The 14,563-nt window shown below is 35.7% G+C and overlaps 1 protein-coding gene across 2 annotated transcripts in view; it reads right to left on the bottom strand.

Moving 5' to 3' along the window:
* The window catches only part of LOC148852969 (Transducin/WD40 repeat-like superfamily protein), a 53,723-nt gene extending 50,460 nt beyond the window's left edge, over positions 1–3,263 (bottom strand). Inside the window, exons 1-3 of one of the 2 annotated variants that reach the window (XM_088945329.1) lie at positions 2,894–3,263; positions 2,760–2,815; positions 2,507–2,671 (exon numbers count right to left, since the gene is read on the bottom strand). In XM_088945329.1, coding sequence (XP_088801455.1) covers positions 2,507–2,671; positions 2,760–2,815; positions 2,894–2,951 — 279 coding nt within the window. In that variant the 5' untranslated portion in view covers positions 2,952–3,263. Of the gene's footprint in view, positions 1–2,491; positions 2,672–2,759; positions 2,816–2,893 lie in introns of both variants that reach the window. The other variant, XM_088945328.1, reaches the window with a different exon arrangement.
* Between the last annotated feature and the right edge of the window lie 11,300 nt (positions 3,264–14,563).

The following is a 14,563-nucleotide window of genomic DNA, read 5'->3' as shown; positions in this document are numbered from 1 at the left end:
CAAAATTCCTGGCATCGTTTCTTTGGACATCTAAATCTATGTGGCAAACCATTGAGTACTTGCAACCCATTTTTCACCTCTTTGGCTCTAACAGTGACATTGAATGTCCCAATAGTGGGGAAATAATCTCAAAAGCTCTCTATGTGGCAAACCGTTGAGTACCTGCAAACCATTTTTTGTCTCTCTAGCTCTGTCACTGACATCAAATATCCCAATAGTGGGAAAACGATCTCAAAATCTCTCTATAGCAACAACTATCACAATTTCTATTCAAAGCCTGCAGCACGGTCATTGGCAACACAGAGAAAAAGACAGATTCTTTATTTATTTTTAACATAAAATAAAAGAAAACAAAGATTGTTAACTACTTGTATCTTGCTCACGTGTTAAAGATGGGGGTTCATATGATTGAATAGATATCACTCCCTAAGTGGGAGGACACTAAGATGAATAGGGTGGGAAGACAAAAGATCCCAACCCAGTCAAAAAAGCTTCTATGGAATTGGGGGACCCACACAATTTTTCCAGCAATACTTTGATAGGCTTGGGCCACAGTCAACTTCTTATTCACAACTAGCTAGTAAAGGTTGGGTAGGGTCAATACTAGAAGCACTGAGCCATACCAATGGTCCAACTAAAAATTCAGCCTCACTCCATTAGCAACCTTATACATTATACCTTTTAAGAAAGCCTCCTTAGACCTCAAGATCCCCTTCCACAGAGAGCTTCCAAAAAAAAACTTTAACACCATTTTTTATCCAATTCCCTCACTCCAGGCCATACTATGAAGCAATTAGACCCCTCCACTAGCTATCTCTCCCCCCCCAAACCTCCAAACCCATTTACCTAGCAATACTATGTTAAATTTTGACAAGCTTCTAACACCCAGACCTCCTTGATACTCTCTTGTAGACTTGACCCCAGCCCACCACATGAATCTTTTTTCCTCATCCTGTCATCCCTTCCATAGGAAGTCCCTTTGGAGCTTCCCAATTTTCTTTGCAACCCTAATTGGGTCGCGGAATAAGGACATAAAATAGATAGGTAGATTGGCTAGCTAAGGCACTATGGATCCCCCTTTGGAGAGATACTTAGCCTTCCATCTTAATAACTTCTTTTCAACTCTTTTCCACAACAAGATTCCAGATTATAGAGAAACTGATCTTAACACCTAGGGGCAACCCCAGGTAGGTAATCAGAAGATAATCAAATCACAATGCATCCCAGAACTAAGGCCAAGTCATCCACCAGGCCAACAAAGACAATCTAACTCTTGCTAAGATTCATTCTTAAGCCTGTTACAGTTTCAAACCAACAAAGGATACCAAGCAAATTGATAAGCTGATGGCTTGAAGCATGCAAGAAGAGGGGAGTGTTGTCAGCAAACTGGAGGATTTGCACCCTTCCCCCATTTTCTACAATTTTAAAACTTTCAAAATAACCTCCTCCAATGCTTTCTGAACAAAAATGGTTAGGATGTCCATGACACAGATGAAAAGGAGGGATAAGAGAGGACCCCCCTGTCTTAGACCTTTAGATCTCTTGAAAAAACTAGTCAGTTGGCCATTCATTAGAACCATGAAGCATAAATTATCTCTTACACTGTCAATTTAAGCATATATATATATATATATTTGATCAACAAAACAGGAAACCATTCATCCATTAATAAATAGAAGATAGGGATTACAACAAGAAGTTGTGAGAAACTAGCAAACCCATTACAGATCCAACCACCCAATACTCTATTACAATTGTGCCCAGTACATATCTTGTCTCCGAACCCCCTGCTTAGCTAAACCATCTGCCAAGCTCTTAGCAGGTCTTCTAACCCATCCTATTTGTTATTTGAACATTCATGTCTCTAGACAGCCATTTGAAGTGCCCTAACTCATTTCTGAGCTGCCAAGCCACCCCACTGCTATCTCTGAATCACCTTCAATGATCAAACTACCCACTCCCGTCTCCTTAGCTTTCTCAACCCCAAAAACTGCTAAAAATTATGCTCTTACTGAATCACCTTGTTTCCTATGTATTTTAAGGTTTTAAATGACTTTTTCCTAGCAATTTTCCAAGAATCAACATTTAGTGACGCAAATAGTGGTAATATCATTTTTAATGAAGTAGATTAGTTCTAACTATTTACCACACAACATTGTCATAATGACAGATCTTCCATTTATTTATATCAATAAATAACTCGTCTAACAATATGAAATTACCCAATACCTGTATGATTTAAGAGCTTACAATGTGTAAACTTCACACTAAATTCAACCAGTTTCATTCCCCAATGGTGTTCATTATCTAAGAATTAAGAATTCCTCAGAGAAACAAACGTCATACTTCAAAGTTATTTGCAAACAAACCAACCATGTAGAAAACAGTTCAAAAAAATACAGAGAAAAAATAGATAAATGAACTACAAGGCTAATAACTGTTCTCTCAATTAACGAAAACATAGTCACAATTCAGTGACTTAATACATTACATGAAAAGAGCGTACATTACTGGGAGGCAAAAAACGTTTGAATGAATCATTCAGTATCACCCGAAGCACATTCGAGTCCCTTTTCGGCACAATGTCCTCATTTCCTTGCTGTTCAAAACCCTGCTCGGGAGTAGGCAATAGAAAATCCGACTGAAAGGGAACAGGACTGAAAACAATTCCCTGCACAGCCAATTGCAAATTCAACAAAAATGAACAACAACCAAAGCTAAAGCTAAACAAAACAATATCGACTTTCAACAGAACTTACAAGAACTTTTGCATATGTCTCCTTAGCTTGATCATCCGAGAGACTTTGGGCAGTGACTGTAGAGAACACACAATTTCATTACATCAAATCCCTATAATTTCTTACAGTTAATCTTAGAGGTTCTTAGTTCTTACCCAAATCCCGATTGATTTCGCAGACCGTGACCGATCCCGCAGGAGGAAAAGACGGCATTTTGATCAGAAACCAGCGTAAACAGCCAATGCTTCAGATGGAAATAAAGATATCTTGTTCAGTTCAATTGCAAAAGCAACATTTGAAACAATGAGGTACCTCAGGCAGGCCTAAATGGCTAATAATTCCTTCAGTGGCTGCGTGCAATAGGGTTTTAGTGAAGGAGCAAGTAGAAATGAAAGCAAATCATAATAGCGGTCTATTAAACGTCGATACAGGGCTGCATTTGGGAGTGCCTTTTCTACTAAATAAACTTCCAGAGAAGCAGCTTTTGAAAAACTGCTTTGAAGTGTTTTGGAGATTGCTCTTTGCAACTGCTTTAAGTTCAAAATAAGAGCTTTTCTATCCAATACTGTTTCGCTATTGGAAAGCAGAAAAAGGGCTTATAATTGTCATTTACCACTAAGCCCTTGCGTTAGCAATTTATAGAAATTATACATACTTAAAAAATATATAATAAGCAAAAGGGAAAATTCCTAATTAGTACCCCATATTTTGGGTTCAGTGTCACTTTGGTCCTTGAACTTTAAAATGAGATAATTCAGTATCCAAACTTTCAAAACATGACAATCCAGTACCTATCGTTAACCAGACGTTAAGTGGCACTTGACAAAGATACAACTGTCCTTCGAGTGTCATCTAATTTTCTTTATCAACCATCCAAACATTACCAAAAATTAACAGTTTCAAATCTTTGCCTCTTTTATTCAAGAAAGTTGGGGTCACCAAAATATCCACTCAAACGTGACCCCCAACTTTCTTGAATGGAAAAAAGCAAAGATTTAGGACTATTAATTTTTGTCAACGTTTAGAAGATTGATAAAGAAAATTAAATAACACTTTAAAGGCATTTGTGTCTTTTTCAAATGCCATTTAATGACTGGTTAACGGTAGGTACTGAGTTGTCACATTTTAAAAGTTTGGGTACTAAATTGTCGCATTTTAAAGTTTAGGGACTGAAGTGGCACTAGGCCCAAAGTACAAGGTACTAATCGGGAATTTTCCCTAAGTAAAAATATATTATATGTTAAAATATATAATAAGTTAAAAAATATATGATAAGTTAAAAACCATATAATATGTTAAATTACATGTATAATATGTTAAATTAGTTAAAAAATAGGATAAATTACAAAGACCCCCTTCCGTTAGCCTTTCGTCCAAAAAGTTGTTGCAATATTTTTTAATCCCCGTACTACCCTTGTAATAACTATTTCGATGAGAAAAATATTGTTCATCTTCCCTGACCTTCCTTCACATTTCTCTCTCTCCCTCTCTCTCCTCTCTCTCTCTCCCCCCCACCCCCGATCTCTCTTCTTCCCCTTCCCCTTAACAATGTCGTGATTGAACCCATTTTCACGAGTTTGGTGCGATTGCTCTGAACAAGTGAGAGGTGAAGGGGAAGAGGACCGTTGCATTTCACCTGCTATTTTGGCATATTGCATTTCATAATGGGTTCTTCCTCTGTAACCACTTGTTCTTGCTCCTTCAACTACTGCTTTTCACTTGCCATTCGGTATTGAGCAATCGCCACTCAAGCTGATTTTCAAGCTCTTCAAGCATTCAAACACAAATTAGTGGATCCTCTATGAATCTTACGGAGCTGGAATGACAGTGGCTTCAGAGCTTGTTCAAGAGGATGGGCAGGGATCAAGTGCATTAAAGGCCCTAGGTTATAGCGATCCAACTTCCGTGGAAGGGATTGGGTGGCCATATCATCGAGAAGCTGTATTCTGTATCTGAGAAAAACATGGGTGTGCTTATCTGTCCATCATCGCTCCCTTTGTAGCTAATAGCCTAATACTTCCAATCTTCCATCAGTTTCCCACAATAACACAAATCAATACTACTTTTGTCTGCAACCAAAACACGCCATCGCCTACAATTAAGCACTCCCATTCCTCCTATATATTGTTCCAAAAATGCTATCCCACGTCAGTCTACTACATGGGGTCCCTGAGGATATTGGGCCAATCACGATATCCCACATCGTCCCCCTTCCCTCCTCTCTACTAAAAGAAATGTTCATTCGGTTCAATAAAATGATTGATAGGTTGAGTTGAAATCTTGAAAATGAGAGATGGCTTTTCAAACTTCTAAATCTTCCAAAATCAAAATGAAATAAGGAAAGGTAGGTATCATGTTGTTAGGGATTGGATGAGTTTGTTTGGGTCGAACCCGATACAACAAGCCTGAACTCCCAAGCGAGTGAGAATCTTTGCTTCTTGTTTTTGGGTGGGAGCTGGACCGCTATAACCTGGCCTTTAACATACTTGATCCATGCCCATCCTCCTGAACAAGCTCTGAATCCACTATCATTCCAGCTCCATAAGATTCCCAAATGATCCACTAATTCACGCTTGAAGGCTTGAAGAGCTTGAAAATCAGTTTGAGTGACAATTATCCCATCTCATGGCTGGCTCGATACTGAATGGCAAGTGGAAAGCAGTAGTTGAAGGAGCAAGAACAAGTGGTTACAGAGGAAGAACCCGTTATGAAATGCAACATACCGAAATGGTAGGTGAAATGCAACCATCCTCTTCCCCTTCACCTCACTCATCAAGAGCAATCGCACCAAACTCATGAAAATGGGTTCAATCCCGACATTGTTAAGGGGTAGGGGAAGAAGAGAGATCAGGAGAGAGAGAGAGAGAGGAACAAGTTTTTTTTAAGTGTTTTGGAGAATGCTCTTTGCACCTGCTTTAAATTCAAAATAAGCCCTTTTTCTATCCAATATTGTTTCACTATTGGAAAGCAGAAAAAGGGCTTATTTATACTATAATTGTCATTTACCACTAAGCCCTTGCCTTGGTAATTTATAGAAATTATAATACATAAAAATATTACATGTATAATATGTTAAAACATATATAATAAGTAAAAACTAGCAGAGGGGCCGCTGCATCAAAGGGGCTGGGATGAAATTGTAACATTGGCTACATTAAAAAAGACAATGTTTTCTTAATAAAAAACTTGCAATTATAAGTACTCAAGTCTTGAAACTCATATAAAGACTTAAAAGAAATAATCATGTACTCATTTTTTAAATATTACTTTAGCAAAACATCTCATATAAAAGAACATGATCATACAGTGATAGTTCTGAGTTCTACTTCATAGTTGTCTTTTGTTTTACATCAAGAACTCCCAGATGACCCAGATGGTAGGACTGTTTGCCCCGGGAACCGTCCAGACAACCAGTTCCTTTTACCCCAAACTTGGTCCCTAGCAAAAAATCGTTGAATCAATCAACGACCCATTGACCTAGGCATTTGAACCGTCAACCTGATGACCTATCAACAATTTTTTACCTTATTTTATTTTTTAGTTTTTGTTATTAGAACGAGTCATCTGTTTGAATTGTATGATCGAACTATCGACCTGGGAACCAGTGGCCAAAATGGTTCCGTTTCCGGGTCGATTTTTCTTGATGTCAATAATTAGATAAAATAAACTTTGTAGTCATAGTCATGGGAAGGATGGACACTGCAGGGGATTCCAAAACCTTGAAAGATAAATAGGAAGTGACCTTAAACACATAAAAAATTGATTGTAAATCCACCAAATTGGAAAAACCATGGAAAAAAATTCAGAAAATCAAGTCCAAAGTTCCACTTTGAGATGAAACTAAACATACATGCAATCAAAGAAAGAGACAAAGCAGATCGTCTTGTAAGAAAAAAAAAAACAATGCACAAGAAAACCCCAAAGAAAAAACAAAAGGGAAGAAATAAAATGGTGGTAAACCCTAGACTGTTTTGGAGGATCCTGAAAAAGAAGACCAAATACAAAATAAAAAAAAAGGAACGTACCACACACGCTCGAATAAAGCCCATAGTAGAAGAAAACGTTGAATAGTGAAAATTCAAAAGCATAAAAACCATGGCTTTTGAAACGTCGTTGACCCAGAAGGACGAACATTTCGACTTGGGTACTGTCCAGGCAACCGGTTCCATTTTACCCCAATCTTGGTCCCTGGCAAAAAACCGTTAAATTGGTCAATGACCATTGGCCCATGTATTCAAACCATCAACCTGTTCAATGGTTTTTTGCCATTTTTTATTTTTTTTAATCGTGAACATCAAGGCAACCAGCTCCACTTTATCCCAATCTCAGTCCCTGGCCCAAAACCATTGAATTGGTCAACAACCCATTGGCCCGGGTAGTCGATCCGTTGACCCATCCAATGGTTTTTGATTTTTTTTTAATTTTTGTTTCCATAACGGGCCGTTTGTTTGAACTCAGATGATCGAACCATCAACCCAAAAACTGGTGGCCAAAACTATTCCGTTTTTGGGTCTTATGAGTCACACACTCGAGTGACATAACACGTACAATACTACTTAATGGACCTCAACACTCAATGTTTTACCTGTAACTTTTGTTGTCAAAACGGGCCGTCCGTTCGAACCGGACGGTCGAACCATCTACCTGAAAACCAGTGGCAATAATGCTTCCATAATTTTTTACTTATAATTTTTGTTGTCAAAACGGGTTGTCTATTCGAACCAAATGGTCGAACCTTATATTTCAATGAAGAATCTTATATATATAATATGTTAAGTTACATGTATAATATGTTAAAAAATATATAATAAGTGAAAAAATACTCAACATGTTATTCAAAACATATGATACTATGTCAAATAATGTAGAAAAGTGTAGGTTGTCAAGGTAGCGCTTAGGTAATAAGGCACCCTTGGAGGCTTGTCTCATCTAATTGTGAAGCAACTTTGTACATTGTGTTATAGAGTCCTTTTATATTCTAAAAAGTATTATAATTTAAAATAAACATTATTAGACTAAAATATTCATTTTGTTTGTTTATATTACTAATTTCTTTTTATTATTTTCTTATTTGTTAGGGTATAATCGATGCAAGCGTTGCTAAATCTATATTGAACCATGAAAAGACTTCAAAACCTAAACCAATAAGAACTTAGTAAATGAATACATATTAACACAAATATAAAACTGTATTTATTTTATTAAAGGGCAAATTTCTTAAAGTACCACTATGGTTTAGGAAATTGACTTACTCTACCCTTACTATTTACATCTTGTCTTAAAGTACCCTTAAGTTTTCTGACAATTATGTAAAACCTCCCTAACCATTACCTTTATGTCATACACTGTTCACATGTGATATCACGTGACTAAAAATTATTTTAAAATTCCTAAAATACCCTTTTATGTCCATTTCATTCCATCTCCATCTATATTCAAAGGGAATTTCCTTGTTTTAGAAAATGCATACATTCCTTACTTTCGACATGCCCAATAATGTTGCATAACGGTGGAGTCTATAGTATTGTATTCAAAATGAATGTAAAAAAAAAGAATGTTGTAGTGGCTCGGTATTCTTGTCTTTGGAGTGATATGGAGGACTTTTAAGCTTCAGATTGGCAAGTATAAGTCCCAAACCATAGTCGTGAATAAAGCCCTGAACCCTATCTGGAATGAAAAGTTTGTATTTAGTGTCCTTGACATGGATGAAGAGATTATCGTCTCCCTCTTCCACTGTAATGATTACCATTGTTTCTTCAATGTCTTTGACAATTTAACAGGTGGTGCTTGGATTCCATTTTGGTTCATCCTCACCAAGGAGAATAACACCTTGCCTCTAACTTGGTTTTCTCTAAAAAAATCAAAGTCCGCTAAAGCCATGGATAAGGACTATGGGAAGTTTTGTTAGTATTCTCGTTACTAGTGGAATTTACATGTATATGATGCTACCTACAACCCATCCTGTATATAAGCATTACAAATAATATTTTTCTTGAATGGGCACTTTTCCATCTAAAAGATTAAATGGCTTTCTTGGTGCATTTAATGCATGAAAATTCATGCATAGATGCACATGTATAAGAAGTTTTCTAGTATTAGAGTGGGAAGAGAGAGGACTGTACCAAGTGTTGAAGGGGTTATGATCCATTATATGGATGGCTGAACCATGCTAGATAGTCAGGCAAAATTTTAAAAATTTCCTAACCCTTTTTGGAATCGAATTCCCTATGTTTTGAAAAACCACATTTTTCAGAGTCTGTCTTGCACTGAATCAGACCAAATTTGAAGCCAAACAAAAGGGGAAATTTATACCTGATACGAAAACCACAAATGTAGATCCCAAGGCGGAAGTGCACACCCAAATCAGCCCCAAAACCAGCCTCCATTGAAGATGGAACGTTGTGAAGGTGAAACTGATTCAACAACATAGTTTTTAGCAAAACTATAACCCAACTGCTTGGATCAAATCGGGGAAGGTGAGTTTGAAGTTTCTTAGAATTTTTCTTGTAAGAAATAGAGGAAAACTGATCTCTATCAGTCCTTGATAATTAATGATGAACAAGAAAAGAACTGAGAGACAAAAGGGTGCATAAAGAACCAAAAACTACAAAAATATGAAGTTGTCTTGAACTGGTCTACCCCCTCATCCTTTATAATCTCTTATGGACCTTTCTCCTAATCTAATTAGGAGATAATTCAGATCTAAATCAAATCTGAACTCTAATTAGGGATATACCTTATCTTCTTATAAGATTAGGTGCTCCATACTTAGATTCGTCCCATGCCACATGACAACTTAAGTTGTCATGCGACAAGTTAATTAATCATATTAATTATGGGCATTAGACTCATTAACTATAAGGTTCACAACCCAAGGATGTTGCACGGCTAACTTAGGCCTAATTTGTATGGCGTAAGACACCACAATGATCTCACATAAGTCCATATAGGTTTGGCCAAGCCTCTGTGGAAAGGCTTGACCGAATTCACTGCTAAAAGCAATGAACCTTTGAGCACATCACTATGGGCTTAATATGGGCCCAACATTTACACTTAAATGATCCTTAAATTCAACAATCTTGTGAAGACCCAAGGATAATGGACTTAAGTTAGATAAATCACATAAGGTAAATAGCCCTTGAGGGCCTCTTACACTTGACCTCTCAGCCCATAATGATCACAACATTACTCGATAGGGATTGACTTTTCCTTGGCTTCAAGGTACGATGTCACACTCTAAAAAACAATTGAAATCCACTACTGGCAGTTTAGGTTTCAATCAAAGAGAGTGTAATCCCTATCATTCACTTTGTTTGACAAAAAGGCTAAGCCTACCACTATGATCACCTACTGATGAATTCTCAGACTGCCCCAACATACCCAGTTTTTGACCCTCAATGGATCTCATTGATTGGCATATCAAAAACAACCCAATCCAACACCTAATGCAGTACCATAATCAAGTCTAGAGGTTATGTGTAATTTTCCAGTTTTGCCCATTAATCTCCAAGGTCTAGGGCATAACTAGAAAATGGTCCAGGTTCAGTGTTTCAACCAAATACATAGTACATGTGCTTTGGGTCTAACCCTAGCAGCTGAGATAAGTTGCCTCAACTTCTTTAGTAGCATATTAGTGTTAGTCTTGGCAAGATAAAACTCACCAAGTCTATTCAACAACTGAGAACATTCTAAACTAACACGAGTCTAATAAGTGTCTAATTTAAGAGGTAATTTCACAGAAATATACCAATATCAACATGAAACAATAATGTACTTTTATTAATTTACAATAAATGTATGTGTACATCAATCTGATTGGAGCTAAGGACATACATTATCTAACACTAAGACGGTCCTGGGACATGCAAACGACAAGGGACCTATTCTTTTGTGGACCCACCACATTTGATTTGATCGAGGAAGAGAGGGAAAGAAATAAGGTTTTAAGAAAATGGAAGGGTGAGAAGGCAATGCTACGAACATTCTTGACTTTCTACTATTGATGAAGGTTCCGCATGTGGTGGCGAGACATTGATTCAAAGTTGTTTCTCTTCATCATTCCAATGAACCTAGACTATCTTACGATTCTTGAAAATTTTCATCAATTTGGTTTTATTCGGAAAATTTGATGAATAATGGAGGGCAAATTTGACATTTCATTTTTTTTGTTAGCTTTTACCGATGATGTTAGTTGTCAAAAAACTTAGGGGGTACTTTAAGACAATATGTGAAGAATAAGGGTAGGGTTAGTCAATTTCCTAAACCTTAGGGGTACTTTAAGAATAATAGGTGTTTTAGCCACCTATTTTGTTTTACAATTTTTTTTTTGTTTTTATTTTCCTTTAAAATTGAGAGAAAATACACCTCTCTCATGAGAAGTTTAAAGCCACATATGTTGAATTCTCGCTACCTCTTCTAATTTTCCAATTTTTATATCTTTTTTTTTCAAAATTTTAACATCTCTATGTAAGTATTGAATGGTTTATGGTTTAAGATTTAGTAGTTGTCCACCAATTACTCTGATGTGTTTTCACTACCTATTCTATTTTTCTAGTTTTTTTTTTGTTTTTTTTTCCTTTTAAAAATAAGAGACAATACACCTCGCCCTTGAAACAAGTAAAGCCATGTATGTTATGTTTTCATTTCCTCTTCTAATTTTTCAATTGTTTTTTCTTTTTTTTTTCAAATTTTTAGATAATACACATTTCATATAAATGTGGAGAGTCACATCCAAGGTTTTAAAAACTGACCCAAAACTAGAATCACTTTGTCCACTAGTTTATGGGTCAACAATTCAACCATATGGTTTGAATGAATGACCCATTTCAATTTAAAAAAGTAAAAAATATATAAAATATATAAAATTAAAATAAAAACTTCCAAAAACCATTGTTCAAGTTGAACAGGTCGATGGTTTAACCACCTAGGTTAGTGGGTTACTAACCAAGTCAATAGTTTTTGGCCAAGGGTCGAGTTAAGGGTAAAATGGAATAGGTTGCCTAGATGGTTCCTTGGCTGAACGGTTTGACCGTTCATGTTTGATTTTGAAAATGGCATGATTACCCTTATTGCCATTTTCATCATTCAGGCCACTCTATCAAATATCTTATGGTTGTTACTGATATCCTCCTCACCCTTCATTTTTTAAAGGGAAAATGATGCTTAAACTCATTCAATAAATTTTAATCCCTCAAAAAATAATAAGTTAAATGGGGAGCCGCTGCAAACCTCCTCAAATTTCAAAATCCCTGTAAGCCCCCTCCCACACTCGATAAACATTCCATGTCATCTATATAATTTTTTCTGACGAAATTATCCCCAAATGTTTTGATCATATTTCCATGGTGGTTATGTCTCCAACCTCACTAATCACCACTTGATTTTGAATGTTATATGCCTAACTCCTTCCAAATCAAAGCTAACCATCGGAGTATTCTATGCTGACAACCCCTTTTATAGTTTTTATGTTTATCACAGAATAAGAGGCAATAGAGAGTAGAATGTTTTAATTGATCCCCTCTGTTATACGCCATTGCTAACAACCTTCAGGTTCGCCATTTTCAATGTGTCTTCCCACAACAAGAGCCAACAGAGAAAGAGAGAGATAAAGCCCTCTCTTGTAAACCGTATTCACCATTTTCAATGTTCGTTGGTTTAGGTTTTTCCTCCCAGAACAAGAGGAAATAGAGTGATACGTAGTTCGTCATGCAGGTATCTTCATCTTCCTCAGACTCTCCACTGACAATAGTCTTCACTGTTTTCACTCTATTGTTCACTCTTTTTATTAGTTTTGGAAGTTGAGATTTTTTTTCAGAATGCTTGGGTGAATTGTCTAAATATTCTTTGTGTTTTTATTGTTTCACTGTGTGTGCCCCTCAAGGTGTCCCCACTCTTCCTTGTTTCCCTCCAACTTTGACCTTAGCCTCCAACTCTGTCTTCTTTTTGCTCTACTTGAGAATAACAAGTACCTAGTTTCGACCTTTTTATCTGGTTTGTATTGTCACTGCAAAATCATTGGATAGAGCTTCTTTTTGTTTGATATGATTCAACTTCTACTTTGAGAATTCGATACACCAATTTTGTTAGGTTGGGTTCTTCGTGCTTTTCAATCCTTACTAGTTCGAGTTTGAACTGGGTTCCTTTTCTTTTTGATGGAGAATCTGTGATTATGTGCTACGATCTCTGTTCTTCTATTTTTTTTCTTTGTATTTTTTGGTTGAAACTTTATTTTTAGTCAATGGGGGTAAAAGGGAAGGGTTAGTGTTGTTTTTGTTTCTTTATTATCTTTGGAAGCTCAAAAAAATGCAAAATTATTAGATAACTAATGTTCAGGATTGATTGATATTGACCCCCTTGTGTTGTGAATTGTGTATTATACATATGCATGATGATTATATAATTAGCTTTGTCATTATTATGGGTAAAGTTCAAGATTAAAATTTGTTGGGTGAGTTTAAGCATCATTTTTTCAAGTTTTTTATCTGTTTTCTTTTTATGATTTTGCAAGACTAATCATATCTTTTCATGTTTTTTCAATTCGAACAACAAAACCTCTTAGATTTTCTAATTGGGAATGCTTCAATCAATGCCCATTGTGCTACAACATTATCAACCACTTTTGAGTCCATCATTATCAATATTTCTCATGGGAATACAAGGCATCAGAGAGAAAGAGACAAAGCAAGTCCTTTCGGTATCTTCATCTTGATAGTGGAAGAGGAATTTGCAATTGGATTTGGATCCTAGGCTGTTATTAAGTAACTTGTTTCATCTTGCTTTGATCCTTCACTCCAAATATGTTTCTTTCATGATGGACTTGTGTTGTGATCAAATTCATATAGATCTCCATTGAAGTAGTACAACAAGATTTCATATTTATGAAATTTATAAATATTGCACACTTCCTTACACAAATAAAGTTTCATTTCTTACTTATAAGGAAAAAGAAAGAAAATATAGGTATGTATTTTTACATAGTATTGGTGTAACCATTAAGTCTACACACAATTTGTGTATTTTTTGTTTATTTATGTCTATATTGAACCAATATGTATGTATTTCAACAAAAAATTATTTGAAAGATTTAAACCTAAGCCACTTAAATGAAAAATAGAAAAATAACCATCAGAATATATAAACATTTGTAAATGGATAGGATATATTACTTATTAGTACAATATTTGAGAATTGGGGTACTAACCAACAACTTGATGCTAGAGATTATTGGTTCTCCTCCTACCCTTTAATGGCCATCTAGCTAGCATTGCTAGGTAAGGAGCTACTTTCAGTTTGGTGGTCTAAAATATGATAACAACTTTTGGTCTGTTTTTCTTTGGCATTTTTACTTGTCTATAGTGCTCGTTACATGCCACTATTATTGTTTTTTTAGGGGCATTTAATATTTTCTCTTTCATCACGTGTATTACATCTTTACAGTCTAGGCATGTATCTTGTTTGGATCTTATTCATATATACATATTTAAAGGAGTAGAACTGAAGCAGAAAAAGAAATAATGAAAAAAAAGAAACGAGTGTGCCAATTAAGCAAAACTAAAAAAATGAAGGTGACATATGGGTTTGTTGGATATTGAGAGCAAGAAAGTTCTCAATGAGGGAAAATCTTATAATGTTAACTATTTTATTATTGTTTTGTATTTTATTTAAAAAATAAAAATAAAACAATTAAAATTTAGAATTCTATTAGAAAAGATTCAAACATATTCAGCCATATTTTTTAAAATATTAATATATAGATGTATGTGTACATATATGCATATATATACATATATATTAGTGGATCCCACGGGACGGGGATCGGGGTCCTT

The sequence above is a fragment of the Nelumbo lutea genome, chromosome 5 (assembly GCF_056320005.1).
Source record: "Nelumbo lutea isolate HS-2025 chromosome 5, American lotus-T2T, whole genome shotgun sequence".
Taxonomy (NCBI): domain Eukaryota; kingdom Viridiplantae; phylum Streptophyta; class Magnoliopsida; order Proteales; family Nelumbonaceae; genus Nelumbo; species Nelumbo lutea.
Note: the sequence above shows the minus strand (reverse complement) of the source record. Positions and strands in the feature narration are given on the sequence as shown.